We start from the raw sequence: 20,400 nt of genomic DNA, 5'->3' as shown, positions 1-20,400 counted from the left end.
CCTGCGCCCACAGCCCACCCCATAACCACCTGACTGGTCTATGGAATATGTCTGTGTGGAGACATTCTCCACTATCTCTACCATGCGCGGGCCACTTTCACTGAGATATATCAGCAGAGCTCTTTAAAGTGCATTGAAAAACCTAAACATCCCAATCGCTCTGTATGTGATAATGTAATCATTCAACCGATATGAAAGCGCTTTGACGTGGTTCAAGGCAAAGGGAAATCAGAGGGAACCATAGAGGTCAGTAGTAGTATTTATTTATATGAAGGGAACAGACAGTGAGTGTTACCGTTTGCTGCAGCTGGCGGATGCGTCTCAGTGCTGCCCTCTGCTGCTGGGTGGTGGCGATGCGTCTGTGGCGTCTGTGTCTCCTCAGCTGGTTGTTGAGGTGCTCCACACAGTCAACCTCAGCCTGGGGCCTGGCCTTGCCCTGGGGAGAGGAGAGGTGGAGGAGAGGATTAGTTCAACTGATTTACTGACTACCGACTTTATAGACTTATCGTACATGCCTTCCTAGGAGCAGAATAGCTGTACCTTGGCTAGGCTGAAACGAGTGACCATGAGGATATTAAATGGAAACTTTTACATTCATTCCAACAGAGAGAGAGAGAAAGAAAGAAAGAAAGAAAGAAAGAAAGAAAGAAAGAAAGAAAGAAAGAAAGAAAGAGAGAGAGAGAGGGTGCATGTATGTGGGAGAGAGAGAAAGAGGCAGAGAGCTGTGGCTTTGTGTGTGTGTATGTGTGTGGCAGGCAGCACTAACTCTCTGTGACAGGCTGGCATCTCCTCTACCGTCTGATCTTTTTCCGGGTCACTTCAGCTCCGGGCCAGTGTCATAGCTCTGAGTGTCTGTCTATGAGCTACTGTGCTCCGCTCTGTCTGCAGGCCCACTGCACACTACTACTGTAGCTAACAGACAAAACATACGCCAGCCAACACTCGCTGATCTGACCTCTGATATACACAACATGCTGCCACCCTCATCTAATGCAAGGTCGCCCTCAAAAGAGTCCAGTTTGAATGACGCTACGAAATCTGAGAAAACCTGATCAATCAATCAATCCAATGTATTTTATAAAGCCCTTTTTACATCAGCAGTTGTCACGAAGTGCTTTACAGAAACCCGGCCTAAACAGCAAGCGATGCTGAAGCACAAGCACAATTGCTAGGAAAAACTGCCTAATCTAGGAAGAAACCTAGAGAGGAAGCAGGCTTAGAGCTGATGCTAAGCATGAACGGATGACATGTCAATAAAAAGAGACACCAGGATATCAGAACATATAATCAGTATCATGTCAGCTAGAGAGAGAGGGGATGTGGTGCAAGAGAGAATAATGGTTATTATCACATGACCACCCTTGACACCACATGACCACCCCTGACCCCTGATCCCTGACACCACATTATAATAAATCAAGTTTTCAAAAGTGACAACACACTAACCCCTGAGTTCAGCTACTGCATGACCCACAATCCCCTGGTCCTGCACTCTATTGTACTCTACAAACAGATTCCTACATAGTATTTCTCATACTTTCACATTCCTCATTTAAATTTATCTTTTGTCGGGGATGTTGAGGCTTGTCCTGGGGGAAGTGAGGAGACAGGAGGTATGATATGAGATAATATAACAGAGGCCTGCTGCCTGCAGCCGTTGTCTGTCTGTCTGTCTGATGTGTTCTGTTCTGTTCCAGCAACTGTCTGGGTGAGTAGGGAGGGGGCCTGTACACGCAGCAGGTAATCTGATTGAGCAATCTTACTCTCACATGGGTTGGAGGACAGAGAGGAGTGTAAACCCCTTTACCTGTGGGAGCCAGACTATCAGTACCTTCCATAGTCCACACACACACGCACGCACGCACGCACGCACGCACGCACGCACGCACGCACACACACACACTACTCCTGAGCCGTGGGTCTGCCCACACAGAGACACATTCTCCTGGTCTGATACCCATCTCTCTGGCTCTGCCTGTACCTGCCAGGCACAGCTAAACGCAGTCAAACATCACAACAGGACCCAGATACAGATACAGACATCAGATAGTGTTCCACACAGAGACTTAGCAGAACCGACACAGACATACAGTTTCTAATCCACTACGAACGACCTTGAATATGAAATAATATAGTGAAATCTCCTTATGTTAACAACTTGTGCCCAAGACCAAACATGGAAAAGTTGAGTCTGAAAACCACATCGCACTGATATAGAAACACAAGGTCGGAGAGTATATCAGTGAAAGGTGCTTACACACACTATTTAAAGCTCAAGAGAAAGTACCAAATCCACAGAAAGACCTTTCACTTCCTAACAGTCCTACAAATAAAGACTTAACATATTCCAAGGACATAATATTCAAGGTTTGGACATTTAGCAGTGAAGCAGGCGAGAGCTGTGAACAGCAAACACTGGTATGCTTTTAAGGACTAAATTCACACTAGACTATACTCAATTTACATCTATCAATAGTGCCCTATCGTACAGTTGTTCTGTTTGCACTGTGTGTGCTCACCGGGAGGTTGTGGTCACTAGGGGAGTGGCCAACGGCGTCCTCTGCCTCGTATTTGTAGTAGTCCAGCGGGGCACAGAAGTACCCAGGCTGCACGTCAGAGCACTGACGACCAATCAGGTGCCTCCTACAGTCACACTGGCCATTTTCAACCATACACCTGTGTACAGACAGACATACATTTACATTTATGTCATTTAGCAGACGCTCTTATCCAGAGCGACTTACAAATTGGTGCGTTCACCTTAAGACATCCAGTGGAACAGCCACTTTACAATAGTGCATCTAAATCTTTTAAGGGGGGGGGGGGGGGGGGTGAGAAGGATTACTTTATCCTATCCTAGGTATTCCTGTGTACATACAGTACACACAGACATCATAGCCTGGTTCATTCACAACTCACCAGTCAAGAAACGGTAAGAAAGATAGGCACGTACGATTATTCCATTTAACACCTAATAATGAAGACTTGTACCACACTAAGTGCTAAGTCCCGTTCAGTGTCATTAATCACACACACACACACACACACACACAGTGGGAGAGAGAGAGAGAGAGAGAGAGAGAGAGAGAGAGAGAGAGAGAGAGAGAGAGAGAGGGAGAGAGATAAGCAATTCTCCTGAAACGTCAGACGTACCTGTTGCTGTAGGCTCCACCAAAGTCACAGTCACAGGCTCGGCAGCCTGCTAGGTCATTACCAAGACCCCAGTACTCCGGCTAAAGGAGAGGACACACACAACATGGTGACCGCATCCTCAGAACCGAAACGCAATCCTTACAAGATGGAAGATGAGGCATCAGAATAGGAACGGCGTGTGAGATGGTAGACGATGGGTCTATAAAGAGCACAGGGCCAGTCTTACCAGACACTGGTTGCAGTATCGGCCTGTGACGTATCTCTTACAGGAGCAGTCCCCACTGATCTGGTCACATGGTGCTCCCAGCATTATGGTCCCACGAGGGTCACAGTTACACGCTGAGAGAAACAAATAGTAGACACATATATGGTTTACACTGTCTGCGGCAACACACACACACACAGAGATGCATACACAGGTTAAGGTATACACACTCACGTTGGCAGCCCTGTGGGTCGTTGTGGGCCAGGCCATAGTAACCCTCCTTGCAGTAGTCACAGCGGGTGGCCTTAACGTTGAGCTTACAGCGGCACTGCCCGGCGATCATGCCCATGTCCAGGTCTGTGTGGCTGTCACACACACCTCCCTCCATGGAGCCCACAGGATCACAGTCACACGCTGGGGAGAGGGAGAGTGTGAATAGGACGATAGAGAGAGACAGAGAAACAGTCACACAATGAGAGTGGTGTGCAGAGAGACCACGATGGGTCAAAAGTGAGTCGCTCATCTACACTGTATTACCATAAACACATGGTATGTGGTATGCAGACAGCAGAACATTAGATTGAAGTATTCTACTCCAGGTTTGCTCACCAGTACAAGCGGCGGGGTCTCTGATGTCCCTGCTGGGGTCCTTGTAGTAAAATGGTTTACACATCTCACAGTTGCGTCCCATGGTGTTGTGGAGACAGTGGTCACAGACGCCACCGCCGGCATTGCCCGTGGCCAAGTAAACCGCCATGTCAAAGTGACAGTGGTTGGAGTGGCCGTTACAGTTGCATTCTAAGTAAAGAAGCAAAAAAAATCACAAACATCAGAAATGGTGCAGCATGTTGTTTCTGCGGCTGTGTGTATCCTGTAGTGTTACTTCTACGTCTACTGTAGGGTTGGACAACATCGACAGATTCCTCCCACTCCAAGTGAGAAAAGTTTAGTCTCACCTCTACATGTGTGAGGGTCGTTGGCCTCAGCTGGGCTCCAGGCCAGGTCGTTGTGGAAGTCTCTGCAGCGTTCACAGTTTAACCCCTCAGTGTTGTGTTTACACACACATCGCCCATGGATCTGACCAATCACAAAAAGAAAACATGACAGCTGCCATTGTCTCTTGGACATTTACCACAGTCATCGGCATATGCAATGACCAAGGGTTCCCACACAGAGACAACATATGACATTTTCATTTTTGTCATTTAGCAGACGCTCTTATCCAGACAGATTTACAGGAGCAATTAGGGTTAAGTGCCTGGCTCAGGGGCACATCGGCAGATTTTACCAGCGACATTTGAGTTACTGGCCCAAAGCTATTAACCGCTAGGCTAGCTGACACAAACCGAGGTGTAAAAAGAGTTGGAGACTGGATATTTTCTATGCCTCGGTCCTACCCACCATGCCACTGTCCCTGGCATCAACCCCTGGCACGGGGGCACACTCTGAGGCGTGTCCGTAGCAGAAGCAGCTGCCCCTCACCACCAGCTCATACAGGGAGTAGTAGTACTTCTGCAGAACGTCAGAGCGCCGGTCCAGCAGGTTATCTCCCAGGGTGTGCAGCTTGGTGAAGTTGATCCGCAGGTTGGTGATCCGCAACAGCTCTACCGAAAAAAGGGATGTTCACACAAATCTTTCATTAATGCCAATTAATGGAGTCCAGAAAAATGGATCGTTTTTAGGTTACTTCCAGTAGTTCTCAGATTGTCCTCTTAATTGATCTAATTTCCCAAGTATTTGCCTCACCTTGAATCTCCAGACTGTATGGGTCTTTCACATGTATGGCAGGGTCGAGGACTTTATAAATGACCTGCAAGAGACAAGAGAGTAAACGAGAGTCATCTCACAGCTCAGATAATCAGCAAATGCACATTTCTTCATCTACAGAAGGAAACTCCATCATTGTCCCTAACTCGCTTCATGGCCTCACCTCTCCTTTCGTGGAGGGCTCGATGTCAGAGTATCTCTCCTCACAGATCACATCATTGATGTAGTGGAGGGCGTGGCCGGGCACGCGTGGGAACGTCTTGGTGCAGTTGTAGGCAAAATAACGGTACGGTCTCCAGGAGCGACCAAAATCAGCCGAACGCTCGATCAGCATGGCTGCCGGTCGGAATGTCTTTGGAAAAAGAGGTGGAACAGCCGGAACAGAATTCAGGAACGGCTGGCACTTATTCAGAATGATTTATGTGACAGTTATTACAAGTCTGTTCTATTGGTAGTAATATGTTTGGAGATAGTTTGGATTCCTGAGCTGGCATCAGACAGCAGCACACACACACATACTCTCACCTTAAACTTCATGATGAGGTGAGTGAAGTGGAATTCTGCCTCCAGATTGAGTCTGATACTGACACCCTCCTCTCCTGTAGGGAATAAATCACACAAAACATAATGAGAGATTATTACAGCTGAGACACACACACACACACACACACACACACACACACACACCGTTGACGGACTGCCACCATGTGAGGTCTTCGTTGCTGTCCTTGAGTTGGATGACGTTCTCCACGCGGTGACTGTTTTTGTGGTAGTACGGGTCATAAGGTCGCTGAGAGTTACACGCAAAACACTTGTCCAATTCCTACAGGGAGACATAATCAGAGGGTGTAACAGTATGTTTACACCAGATGACCCCAATTGGGATTTGTTTACTTGTGTGTGATACAGTAACACTGACTTAAATAGACATGTTCCTTAAATTACGACATTCGTTTGACGTGTGTATCTAGGAGCTGACACCACCAACAGGAAAAACCTGGTTGCCTATGGAAACTCGAAATGTAGGTCGGCCACCCATTTGCAAGTCACAATGGCAGCTAGCGGGACCGGAGCCAGGCAGTGGTAACATGGTCCCCTGGATCATAGTCTTAATTACTGTGGAGCGGATTGGGTGGATAGTGACCGGGCAGAGAGGACGTGAGGGGGGCATGGAAAACAGCCAGAGCCGGGTCTCTTAACTAGGTTGTTGTTAAGGGAGATTACGCCTCTAACAACACTTATGTGAAAGGATTGCGGGGAGAAATCAATAGGAAAGCATAAAGTGTGTATAAGTAGGTGAGTTCCCCAACACATGCACATGACTGTCCCACCAGCTTTAAACCCTAAATCTCCTTTTCACACCCATTTAGGACCTCGTCTTATAAAAGTATTCCCCTCTTCAAGCTAAGGCTACCATCTTACACTGATCCTCCATCGCCAAACCTCTCTGCCTCTCCTCACATCTTAGACGTATTGACCTCCCATTAGTCAAGCTCGGCGGACACTCAAATTATAACTAGCACTCATCTAAGACGTTGATTTGACTGATCTTCATTGACACAGGAAGATGGTGGCTTGTGAGTGTCTCAGCCTACTGGCTCCATCCTCCTCCCCCATGCTCCCCCATCCTCGATCCAGTGGAAGCTGGGCTAGCGTTAAAGCTTTAGTTCCAGTCCATCAGGTGGGTCGTGGGGCCAGACGGGAGCCCCTCTGATGGAGAGTCATAACAAACAGCCCATAGGAAGATTACTGCAGATCAGTCCCCAGCCCTGGACTTGGCCCAGACACTACACTGACATCATCAGATTACTGTAGGACCAGCCACTACACTGACATCATCAGATTACTGTAGGACCAGCCACTACACTGACATCATCAGATTACTGTAGGACCAGCCACTACACTGACATCATCAGATTACTGTAGGACCAGCCACTACACTGACATCATCAGATTACTGTAGGACCAGACACTACACTGACATCATCAGATTACTGTAGGACCAGCCACTACACTGACATCATCAGATTACTGTAGGACCAGCCACTACACTGACATCATCAGATTACTGTAGGACCAGCCACTACATTGACATCATCAGATTACTGTAGGACCAGCCACTACACCGGCATCATCAGATTACTGTAGGACCAGCCACTACACTGACATCATCAGATTACTGTAGGACCAGCCACTACACCGGCATCATCAGATTACTGTAGGACCAGCCACTACACTGACATCATCAGATTACTGTAGGACCAGCCACTACACTGACATCATCAGATTACTGTAGGACCAGCCACTACACTGACATCATCAGATTACTGTAGGACCAGCCACTACACCGGCATCATCAGATTACTGTAGGACCAGCCACTACACTGACATCATCAGATTACTGTAGGACCAGACACTACACTGACATCATCAGATTACTGTAGGACCAGACACTACACTGACATCATCAGATTACTGTAGGACCAGCCACTACACTGACATCATCAGATTACTGTAGGACCAGCCACTACACTGACATCATCAGATTACTGTAGGACCAGACACTACACTGACATCATCAGATTACTGTAGGACCAGACACTACACTGACATCATCAGATTACTGTAGGACCAGCCACTACACTGACATCATCAGATTACTGTAGGACCAGCCACTACACTGACATCATCAGATTACTGTAGGACCAGCCACTACACTGACATCATCAGATTACTGTAGGACCAGCCACTACACTGACATCATCAGATTACTGTAGGACCAGCCACTACATTGACATCATCAGATTACTGTAGGACCAGCCACTACACCGGCATCATCAGATTACTGTAGGACCAGCCACTACACTGACATCATCAGATTACTGTAGGACCAGACACTACACTGACATCATCAGATTACTGTAGGACCAGCCACTACACCGGCATCATCAGATTACTGTAGGACCAGCCACTACACTGACATCATCAGATTACTGTAGGACCAGCCACTACACTGACATCATCAGATTACTGTAGGACCAGACACTACACTGACATCATCAGATTACTGTAGGACCAGACACTACACTGACATCATCAGATTACTGTAGGACCAGCCACTACACTGACATCATCAGATTACTGTAGGACCAGCCACTACACTGACATCATCAGATTACTGTAGGACCAGCCACTACACTGACATCATCAGATTACTGTAGGACCAGACACTACACTGACATCATCAGATTACTGTAGGACCAGACACTACACTGACATCATCAGATTACTGTAGGACCAGCCACTACACTGACATCATCAGATTACTGTAGGACCAGCCACTACACTGACATCATCAGATTACTGTAGGACCAGCCACTACACCGGCATCATCAGATTACTGTAGGACCAGCCACTACACTGACATCATCAGATTACTGTAGCATCAGCCACTACACTGACATCATCAGATTACTGTAGGACCAGCCACCCCACTGACATCATCAGATTACTGTAGGACCAGCCACTACACTGACATCATCAGATTACTGTAGGAAGATACAGGAAGTGACCAGTAGCTGCATTTGTTACAAAATGAATTGAACAGGCAAATGTTTTTTTTATCATACTTTCTGTGCACATGTCACTACAGTTGTTATAAAAAGAAAACCAGGAGCGGTGAAATGTTTAGAACTGATTGAGACAGGGGTATTTGGTGTGGGCCGGTGAAGTAGCAGTTGAGTGATTTGACTGACAGATGATAGTTCCCACCTGGAGCTACAGTATGAGGGGCTGTCACTATGTCCCGCCCTGCGCTAAGAGCCATTCCAGTCACCACCTGTCAATCATGTAACCCTATAACACTCCACATTGTGTTGCCGTATCTGCTGCCCACAATGAGGTAGAACACATACATGCAGACTTCAAGTCAACATGTGTCAGGGATGGAGGGATGTAGGGAGGGGTGAGAGGAGGGAGGGAGGCAGGATGCGCTGTACACCTGGGACATTGAGACATTGGGAGGCTTGGCAGTCAAGGGGGACACACTTAGAGATGGAAACAGACAAGCCCCTCACCCCACTGGATATCCTGACTTCTACTGAGAGACATGGCCAATTGTGGGGTGGGTTAAGACAGATAATGGGGTCTTATTTCCAACACAGGTTTAGGTTCAAGTCCAGGTGTGTGTGCGTGTGTGTGTTCTCACCTGCAGGTGGCTGACTATGCAGTAGTGTTCAGGCCCATGAAGACCACAAGTGGAGGTGGCGCTGAGATTAACGCCTCGGCCAATCAACAGGTTGCCTGTTGCCGGGTAACAGCTGCCCTCCATGCAGCCATGCGGGCTGGAGGGGAGCTGCTGTCCCACAACACTCAGAGCTGAGGGGGGATTGAGGACAAGGGAAGAGGAAGGAAAATAACACAAAACACCTCACAGATTAGTTCCTATATAATTTATAAAGCATATGGATTGAAGAGTTTAATATTATGGAGATCGGAGACATAAAGAAATGACATATACAGTTATACTCAGGTATCATGTTATATTTGCGGTCTGTAAAGAGAACTTCAGGGTAATGACTTCATGCTTCGTGACTGGAGACAATGGGCTTGTCTTTCCACAGGAGTGATATCTGTATCACTAAGAGCATAGTGTTTACAGTGTTCAGTCAGCAGGCAGGACCAGAGGATGAGCTCACTCTGCATACAGCCACTCCTGTACGCTACGCTAGGTGCGTTACAGTTCCACCCTGCCTGGGAAATCACAGGAAAACATCTCTGTTTTCCATCATAGACAATTCTACAGTGGTTACTGGGTTACTACTAGCGTTGGGGAGTAACAAAATACATGTAACAGGATGCCATATTTTCTATGTAAACGCAGTAACTGTTTTCCGTTGCAGATCTGTAGTAATTGTCATGACAGACAGGGCAGATAGAGTCTGTGTCAAGTTAACTAATGTAAATTGAAAAGGTTGTGCGCTACTGGTACGAAGAGAGCAGTGAGTTGTGATTAGGCGCACTTTTATTTGGCAACAGCACAAAAGACAGACGCAACTGTGTCCAAAATCCTCCAGCCACAGGTAAAAGTCAATAAGCGCGAAAACACTCACAAATATACAAATATATGACAAATACATACAACGGGTCGAAATATGATACACGGGGAAAAAAACTGTCTGGCGCATCACACTAAACACGTAACAAAACAATTTCACACAAAGACATGGGGGGAAACAGAGGAATAAATGCATGCAGTATGACTAGGGAATGTAAACCAGGTGTGCAGGGAACAAGACAAAACACATGGAACAATGAGAAAATGGAGCGGCGATGGCTAGAAAGCCGGTGACGTCGACCGCCGAACGCCGCCTGAACAAGGAAAGGAGCCGACTTCGGCGGAGGTCGTGACAGTAAATAATGGTATCACATCAGGTTACATAGGGGTCGTTCCATTTCCATCCCTTTTTGAGCACCCCTTTTGTTTTGAACAAAACTTTATACATATTTGCCCACGGTAGAAATGGTCAGAAAGTCCTTTTTTGGACCTGAATACCAAAACATTTAGGAGATATAGATGCTCAAAGTTGACCTTTTTTTGCATACCCCACCCTTAGCCTGGCTGACACGACTCACATGGTGAGCGAGGAAGACCTGACGCACTGGTCTGGACAGGAGGCCATTTGTAAATGCAGTATTCGGTCAGAGTTGTGCTTATTTCTGGCTGAGCTTTGATCAGTTCTCTGAGATGTAAAATGTTATCCTGGGGGGTTGAGACCTCACGTTTTTTGGATTTCCAATTCCAACAGTTGTATTGGAAGGGGGTTGCACTTAGGCGTGTGCGGCTGCCCATGTGGGTGTTTGAGTGAGAAAGACACAAAGGAGAACCAATCAGTAAAAAATCATTATCCATGCATCATGCAGACAACGTCAAAACAGCCTTTCCGGACTCTGAGGTCAGGAGACCTACCATGAGAAATCCAACGTCTTCATCCCTGGAAAAGTCTGATACCATTTCAAACTTACAAACTATTTCACATTTTCTTGAAACAAATTTTATTTTTAATACAAATAATATCATTGTTTTACCTTTAACATCAATTATGTAAAAACGCATAAACTACGATATTCTTCATTTTCGCAAATGTTGTAGCTTACACTATGCTACAGTTGTTAGTGTTTTTCCCACCATCGGTTGAGACACAGCATGCTCTTGAATACAGGATGGGTGTCATCTTTTGGCTGATAAATGTACTAAAACGGGAACAAAAACAAAATGTTTACTTTCAAATGGTGGTACAAAGATGGTTGGAAGTCCACACATGTTGACTTGAATGGGAATATCAGTTGTTTTAAATGATCATTTCAATCTTCCATGGGAAATCTATTGAAATCGTAGAAGAGACATTCCTATTTAAGTTGACGGTTGGCGGACCGTATTCAAGAGCATGCATCTGTCTCAACCATTTATCTTTTCCAGTGATGAAGACATGGATGCTTTATGGTAGGGCGGGGTATGCAAAATGGGTCAACTTTGAGCACCCCTATCTCCTAAATGTTTTGGCATTCAGGTCCAGAAAGTAACGTTCTGACCACTTCTACCATCAGCAAATATGTCTGGAAAGTTCAAATCAAAAGGGGTGTGGTCAAAAAGGGATTGAAATCTAATGGACAAGGGTCAAGTTGCTTTACTGCCCTTAAGCCAGGAGTCTGAGGTGAACATTGAAGAGAGGTAAATAAATCACTGATTCCCCTAAGCTGTCTCTAGGACACTGGTTGGACTCTCTCGCATACTACTGCTAGTGCTGCTTCGGGCTCCTCACAGCTGAATGGTGGCTGTTAAAATAGAGACAATAAATGTTGTTGTTGTCGTTATTGCGACCTCATCTTTAACGCACTGCCATAACCTGTGAACTATGAACTGCACAGCTCCTTCTGCACCTGGAGGAGACCCTTGTGTTCAAGGTAGCTGCTGTTCAGAAGGGGCCAGGGCCACTGCAGAATTGCCCTATTATTACACCCTGTTGTCCCTCTCACCCACGTAAATGTTGTCTACACGTCACCGACTCTGAAAACCCACTCTCATCATGGTTGAGAGCAACAAGAGAGGAAGCGAGAGTGATTGAGTGAGGGGAATAAAAAAAAAGGCCAAGAGAGAAAGAGTGAAGAGGTAGGAAGGGGGTGACAGAGAAAAGAAAGGGGGGGACGGATGACTTTCTACAGAGCGGGAGAAATAGAGAGGCAGCTAGAGATGTGTAAAGAGATACAGAGATCGCTGGGGCCCCTTTCAACATCAGAGGCCCAGGTGACATCAAACACACAGCATGTTGGGACACGACGGAGGTGGAAGGTGTGATGTGGAATTAAAAACATCCTGTGTTACCCATGAGAAATGAAGTATATCATATTTCCCATAGACACCTAGTCATTAGGGCATGATAAGGAGAACCAAGTAAACATAGGGCCGAGTCTGAAATGTCTAAGTGGAAATTACAAGCTTCAGAAACCTTCTCCTGCAACAGGGTGATCAAATGAAGATCCTTTACCTGTGCTATGAGTTGGCCCCTGTTGAAGTCAAATATTTAACTGAAGCAGATTCCCTGAATTCCAGTAAAGGAGAAGTAAAGCATTCACACAAGGCAATATGCCACTGGGCCTTGATTAACCTGAGACGTCCAGCTACTCGCACACATGTACAGGTACAGTAAAGCTGCAGTTAAATCAAAGTGTGACCTTTGGAATGTTGATATCTGTACATATCCGACTCTCCCTGGGCAAACAGAAAAGTCTGTTTAGGAGTGCTGTACATTAGCCCACAGAGAATACCTGAAGCTCACCAGAGATGTAGGACAAAGATAGCGGGGGGGTGGGAGTGACTGTGACGCCTAGGACCCCTCCCTGGCTGTGACAAGCTATCTCTGACCGTGATGCAGAGCCTAATGGCTTCTCTAAGCTGCAATGTGGGCGTGTCGCATGACTGGACATTTGAAGGGGAAATCTTCTGTATCTCAGTGTGTTGAATTGTCCACCTCACTATGATGACAGTATGTGGTGTTGGAGTTATATCTTTCCTTATGACTATTTTCTCACCGATGTTGAAATATATAGTGCACCTAGTCTGGGTTTTGGCTCATAATTACAAGGCACCACTGCAAACGGGTGCTCTGTTTGCAGACAACACACAAATATCATTTTTCTAAATAGCTCTGACTTCTTAGACTTGACAGTGATGTCAAGCCCCCTCCTCTCTGGTGGGTGATACGATATCTGTAATATATCCTTTACCTTGTTTTCTCCTGCACCGACTAGCAAAGAGAACGTGTGTGCATGTATGTATGTGTGTGTGTGTGTGTGTGCATGTGTTGTGTAAGAGTGTGTTTGGGGAGGGCCCTGGTAAAGCCACCCCAGGGTCTGCTTTCACCTACTCTGTTATTGCATTCATCTGTCTCCCCCCCCCCCCCCCCCCAAAATGACAACAATAACAAAAACATACTCTTCAAAGACCATTTCAAATCCGACCTAAGCACCCATTGTTTAATACACAGTCGACCAGTGTAGACGCTGTTGTCCCTTCTGCTCAACGCCTCTTCATGTTTTATTCTTAAAACTCAAGGTACAGCTGCTCACGAAAATCACTGAGGAAATAGACACATATAAAGTAAAACTACCATTTACATCACGGGGTCTCAAGTAGCACCTTTTGAGCTCATTCCTGACGACATGTGTGAGAACGTTACTGTTAGATCGGGTCCTAATGCTAACGTATTGGAGCGTGCAGAGAAAAACACAGGGCTTTCGTAGGTTTCAAAACTGCTGTTGACAACAGCTGGTTTCTCAGTCTGATTAGAGCGTTGGTCAAGCACGTGTCTGTACACCGCCCGCCACGTAGCTACACACACACACGCATGCCGAAGAAGGAAGGCGTAGGCAGACACACACTTGCCCAACATCCCATCTCCCTTCTGTCCCGGGCGCTACAGTAAAAATGCAGGGAGACTGCGAGAGGGGAAACGTGTATTTATTAAGAAAAACATTCCAGGTGTCAGACACAGACTGTTCCAAACACTCCGCCCCATCCCACAATGCCCCTGTGCAGAGGTAGAACATGTGTGTTGGAGTGTGGAGGGCCCGTCCAACATGCTCTGTGGTGCTTATCGCTATACGGGCTGGGACAGGGGACCAGGGAGGGCAGAGGAACCAGGCTTAGGCAGTCAGGCTGACAGCATATGGATCCTCCACGCTACTGGGCTTCAGTAGTATAGCTGTCTTTCCTCTGGGAGTCCAGGCTTAATCCACACACTACCTGACACTTTCTCAGCCACTGGAATGGAGCACTGAGCTGAGCAGTGAATCCATTGTCTGTCAGAGCTGCTATGGCCAGGACCTATCAACCTCTGTTTCCTCTACTGGATCTAACACTGTTAACTGTGCTCAGAGATCATTACTCCATAGGCTATTCATCAGTTGGTCCACTGCTCTCATAACTGTCATTGTTGCCCCATATCCAATAACAGCAGCTCCTACAAGCTGTCTCTGAATCCTCACTCCCGAAAAAAAAAAAAAAACATTTGATTTAACTAGACGAATCAGTTTAGAACAAATTCTTATTTTACAATGACGGCCTACCCCCAACCATTCCCCTAACCCGGACGACGCTGGGCCAATTGTGCGCCACCTTATGGGACTCTCGATCACGGCCGGTTGTGATACAGCCCAGGATCGAACCAGGGTCTGTAGGGATGCCTCCAGCACTGAGATGCAGTGCCTTAGACCGCTGCGCCACTCAGGAGCCCAAGTGTACTGGTCAAGCATACAGTATCAGAGCTCCAGTGATCTGTTGGATTTGAATCCAGTCCCTTCAGGTCCCTCTCTTCTCTGTCACCATATTCCAGTCAGTGGAATGGCCTCCCAGCACTAAAGCCCAGTGTGTCACTCACGATACTGTCATCATTAGACAATCCCATGAATTGATGGATTGTGAGTCAGATAACTATAGGGGGCCGTGCTGTGATTGGAAGACTTGTACACATTCTCACTGATGGTTAATTTAACATTGAACAGGACCAGTGGGGGCTGCTGAGGGGAGAATGGCTCATAATAATGGCTGGAATAGATTAAATGGAATGGTATCCAAAACATAGCTTTCATGTGTTTGATACCATTCCATCCATTAAACTCCATTCCAGACATTATTATGAGCCATCCTCCCCTCAGCAGCCTCCACTGAACAGGACACAGTCTAGAAAATATCATGTTCTGTATTGATTGTACAGTAGGACAGAACATAGCAAAGCACCAATTGATACTGATTGAAGGTAAGAGGTAACACTTTCACACACTTCCAATAGATGTTTCCCAGTTACAGTCATTAACAGAGAATATGACCCAGATTCCTGACTGCAGGGGAGTGAGGAGAAAAGGGCACATATCCCAGAATACCTAGCAGTCTGAACTTTGTGCCAGTGCCACCCAGGGAAGGAGGGAGAGGGAGGGTTTAAGAAAATCACAAGACCCGGTAATCTGTCTTTAACTGGATTAGAGTTCCTGGGAAAGAAACGATGACGCCCAGGTGGAAGAAGAGAGGAGTGGTGAACGGCTGTCTGGCTCCTGGGCTGGGAGGGCAGACAGACAGTAGTCACCGGAACACACTTTATACCTCACTGGCTGCATGTACTGTATGTGTGTGTGGACCGGACTCCTCTGTCAAAACACACCTCAGTCACCAATGAACCCTGAAGAGGCCCATTCTGACAACCATACAGAGACAAGAGCTGCTGCTAGTAACCTATCATTTGCCAGACATTCCAGAAATGCCCCAAATTCTGTTGGATTTAAATAACAGAATCTTACCCTGTGAGATTACTGAATATTGTACCTTTATTTAACTAGGCAAGTCAGTTAAGAACAAATTCTTATTTTCAATGACAACCTAGGAACAGAGGGTTAACTGCCTGTTCAGGGGCAGAATGGCAGATTTGTACCTTGTCAGCTCAGGGGTTTGAACTTCCAACCTTCCGGTTACTAGTCCAACGCTCTAACCACTAGGCTACCCTAGGTTGTGTTACATGACCAGAGAAGTTGAAAAATAATCATTCAGAGCATCAAAGCTTTCAGTGCTCACTGTTCTGGCATCTTAAGTTATGGTGGTGGAACCCTGTCATACAGAGGGAACCCCTGAATTCTGTCATTCTCAGGTTCCATCCATTCAACCCTGGTTGTCAAGATATTTTACAGAGAACTCCAATACCTTTTGTGTGTTGTATAGCAATTACCTCATACATTACGTAAACAACGGGTGGAGTTGCAAGTGCAAAGCTATACAGAACCATTACTGCATCAGATCTCGCCTGAACAGCTGTCTGAGGAGTGGCTCCTCTTTTGTAGTAAGAGACTGGTGAAAGTCAGCAGAACAATGGCAGCAACACAGTAAAGCAGAGACAAATCCCTTCTCTACATAAAACTCAACCTGCGCTGTGCTGCGCTGCTCTGGAGGAAACACCATACACACCTGCGGTTTAGCGCACCTCGCTACAATAAAATAGTTCCAGTTCATCACGTCAGACTTTCTTTGAATCTTTTAGTACGTGTGTTTCTAAAATGTGTCAAGACATCACATTACATGAATGGCTGTCTATAGTCCATCTCTCTGTAATAAACGTGTGTCTCCTTAATAACACATGAATATGTAAACAACTCATGAAACATCAACTCGTTTTCTGTCGACTAAACATTCCCTTGTTTCTTCAATGTTAACTAATCTAACCTAAGGTGGTAGACTGTCAGTCACCTTCATAGCTGCAGCGGGGTTATTCTGCCACATTATGCAGGCTATGTGTTAATTACTGCACATACTCTCCATATCTGTCCGGTGGTTTGACAAATCTGCCACGAGAAGTCATTGGCACTGGAGTCTGTGATGCTGTGACAGGAGGGGTGTCAGCATCTGAAACAAGTAAGTGCAACTCTGTGTCACACTCTGGGTGTTCCTCTCCACCTTTTGGAGAAGTCTCTGGAGCAGGGAGTACAGGAGGGGACTAAGCACACATCCTGGAGGGGCCCCCGTGTTAAGGCTCAGCGTGGCGGAAGTGTTATTTCCTACCCTCACCGGCTGGGGCCGTCCCGTCAGGAAGGTCCTAGCAAGATTTCTTCTATGTGTCCATGTCTATGTCCCATTTCTTGGAAGCGGTAACTCTTCTACCCCCAAGCCATAAAACTTCTAAATAGCCATAAGGCTGCTAAATAGTTCATTAATGGTTACCTGAACTATCTGCACTGACTCTATGCACACTCACAAGACTATATATACATACCATATACACAGTCACACACACACAAGACTGACACTCTCACACAAAACCCACACTCACATACGCACACACACACATAACACACACACGCATACCAACAACACAAACACACATACACACACACTTTTACACTCATCATATGCTGCTCCTCTTTATTTTACTCATATTATTATCTATCCTGATGCCTAGTCACTTTACTCTGCCTGCATGTACATATCTACCTCAAATTCCTCATACACCTACCTGCACATTGATCTGGTACTGGTACTACCTGTTTATAGCTCAATTTTTGTGTGTTTTACTCCTCTTGTGTTTCTATTTTTGTTTATTTTGTATATATATATATTAATCTGCATCGTTGGGAAGGGTTCATTAGCAAGCATTTCACAGTTAAAGCTGCAATACGTAACTTTTTGGGAGACCCAACCAAATCCACATAGAAATGTGAGTTATAGATCTGTCATTCTCATTGAAAACAAGTCTACGAAGCGTTAGATCTGTTCTACTTGTGCTATTTCTATGCTTCCCGGTCTTAAGTTAGGTTTTTACGTATTTTAGTTTCAGTTTTGTACACCGACTTCAAACAGCTGAAAATACAATATTTGGGGTTATGGAAAAAATATTTCACAGCGGTTTAGATTGATTATAATGATTATCTACACTATACTTGCTTGTTTTGTCACATAAACTGAAATTAGGCAAACGATTAGAAATTAGAAAAGATTGAGCAACCAGGAAATATCTTTAACTCTCCACCCTTTGTATTTGGTGCATGTGACAAATCAAATTTGATTGATTGATTTGAGGAAAGTGGTGCATCAGTATGTATGTGCAACTGCTGCAGGGCACAGAGACTGGGCTTTCTCTGCTTTCTCACACTGCTGGTAATGAAGTTGTGCTCTAATAGCCCTCCCTTTCTCTATCATCCCTTTCTTTCAAATATGGACACTAATGATCTTTTCTTACTCTCACACCCTTGCTGTGCTCTCTCTTTTCTCTATGTAGTATACAACCACCAATTACTGACCTCTGTCTTCCTTCTCCTCCTTTCCTCCCTGTTATACCCTCCTCGCCTACTCTCTTACTTCCACTTCCTTATAGCCTTGATTTTTGGCTGCATAAATATGGGATATGTTAAATAATCAAATCCTTCAAACTTTAATTTCAGTGTGCTGTGCAATAGGATTCTCCAGACCCCAGGGCTAAACTGTCTGATCTAATTCTTATCCAACCCACTCCTGGAGAGAGGTAACAAAACAGCAGTGGTTCTGTTTGAGAAATAGAAGCTTGCCAGCTCACCTTGGCAAGCTTCTATTTCTCAAACAGAACCACTGGTTGGAAGGAAGGGAAAGTAGGAGAGACTAGGCAAGGAGGGTATAACGGGCGAAGAATTTACCACATTAGTCTCCGGCTTCATTAATAAGTGCATTGACGATGTAGTCCCCACAGTGACCGTACGTACATATCCTAACCAGAAGCCATGGATTAAAGGCAAAATCCACATTGAGCTAAAGGCTAGAGTGAAGCTTTCAAGGAGCGAGACACAAATCTGGAAGCTTATAAGAAGTTCCGCAACGCCCTCTGAAGAACCATCATTTTTCAAGTAGACCACTTGAGTCCCTGTACCCAAGAACACCAAGTTAACCTGTCTAAGTGACTATCGCCCCGTAGCACTAACATCTGTATCCCTGAAATGCATTGAAAGGCTGGTCATGGCTCACATCAACACCATCATCCCAGACACCCTGGACCCACTCCAATTCTCATACCGTCCCAACAGATCCACATATGATGCAATCCCTATTGCACTCCACAATGCTCTTTCCCACCTGGACAAAAGGAACACCTAAGTGAGAATGCTGTTCATTGACTACAGCTCAGTGTTCAACACCATAGTGCTCTACAAGCTCATCACTAAACTAAGTATCTGGGATTAATCACCTCCCTCTGCAATTGGGTACTGGACTTTTTGATGGGCCGCCCCCAGGTGGTGAGGGTATGCAACAACACATTCACCACACTGACACTCAACACAGGTGCCCTTCAGGGGTGCGTGCTTAGCCCCCTCCTGTACTCCCTGTTCACCCACAACTGTGTGATCACACACGACTCCAACACCATCATTAAGTTTGCTGACGAAACGACAGTGAAAGGCCTGATCACCGACAACAAGGAGACAGCCTACAGGGAATCGATGGGGCTGTAGTGGGCACGATCGAGAGCTTCAAGTTCCTCGGTGTCCACATCACTAAGGACCTTTCATGGTTCAAACACACCAACACAGTTGTGAAGAGGGCACAACCATGCCTCTTCCCCCTCAGGAGGCTGAAAGAATTTGGCATGGGCCCTCAGATCCTGAAAAAGTTCTACAGCTGCACCATCGAGAGCATCTTGAATGGTTGCATCACCGCTTGGTATGGCAACTGACTGGCATCCAACCGCAAGGCTCTACAGAGGGTAGTGCGTACGGCCAATTACATCACTGAGGCCGAGCTCCCTGCCATCCAGGACCTCCATAACAGGCAGTGTCAAAGGAAGGCCCTAAAAATTGACTCTAGCCACCCAAGTCAGTCTGTTCCCTGTGCTACCGCACGGTAATTGGTACCAGAGAGCCAAGTCTGGGGCAAAAAGGCTTCTGAACAGCTTCTACCCCAAAGCCATAACACTGCTGAACAGTTAATTAAACGGCTACCCAGACTTTCTGCTTTTCTCCCCCACCTACATGTACCTGGTACTTCAATCAATCACCTAATCAAACCTACATGTACATATTACCTCAATTAATCACCCCAACTACCTCGCAACCCAGTACACTGACTTGGTACCAGTACTCCTTGTTTATAGCCTGTATATAGCCTTGTTATTGTTATTTTATTGTGTTTCTATTTTCTTTTTATCTATTTGTTAATTTTCTACTTTTTAACTGCATTTTTGGGAAAGGGCTCGTAAAGTAAGCATTTCACGTTAAAG

The 20,400-nt window shown here is 45.9% G+C and overlaps 1 protein-coding gene across 1 annotated transcript in view; it reads right to left on the bottom strand.

The window, feature by feature from the left end:
* lamb2l (laminin, beta 2-like) overlaps nucleotides 1–20,400 on the bottom strand; it is a 66,127-nt gene that overhangs the window by 29,149 nt on the left and 16,578 nt on the right. Inside the window, exons 4-16 of the mRNA XM_029664431.2 lie at nucleotides 9,333–9,502; nucleotides 5,813–5,948; nucleotides 5,651–5,724; nucleotides 5,289–5,477; nucleotides 5,105–5,168; nucleotides 4,760–4,962; nucleotides 4,315–4,435; nucleotides 3,968–4,156; nucleotides 3,593–3,772; nucleotides 3,380–3,492; nucleotides 3,154–3,233; nucleotides 2,520–2,676; nucleotides 296–436 (exon numbers count right to left, since the gene is read on the bottom strand). Coding sequence (XP_029520291.2) covers nucleotides 296–436; nucleotides 2,520–2,676; nucleotides 3,154–3,233; nucleotides 3,380–3,492; nucleotides 3,593–3,772; nucleotides 3,968–4,156; nucleotides 4,315–4,435; nucleotides 4,760–4,962; nucleotides 5,105–5,168; nucleotides 5,289–5,477; nucleotides 5,651–5,724; nucleotides 5,813–5,948; nucleotides 9,333–9,502 — 1,817 coding nt within the window. The remainder of the gene's footprint in view (nucleotides 1–295; nucleotides 437–2,519; nucleotides 2,677–3,153; nucleotides 3,234–3,379; nucleotides 3,493–3,592; nucleotides 3,773–3,967; nucleotides 4,157–4,314; nucleotides 4,436–4,759; nucleotides 4,963–5,104; nucleotides 5,169–5,288; nucleotides 5,478–5,650; nucleotides 5,725–5,812; nucleotides 5,949–9,332; nucleotides 9,503–20,400) is intronic.

This window comes from Oncorhynchus nerka, linkage group LG7 (assembly GCF_034236695.1).
Source record: "Oncorhynchus nerka isolate Pitt River linkage group LG7, Oner_Uvic_2.0, whole genome shotgun sequence".
Taxonomy (NCBI): domain Eukaryota; kingdom Metazoa; phylum Chordata; class Actinopteri; order Salmoniformes; family Salmonidae; genus Oncorhynchus; species Oncorhynchus nerka.
Note: the sequence above shows the minus strand (reverse complement) of the source record. Positions and strands in the feature narration are given on the sequence as shown.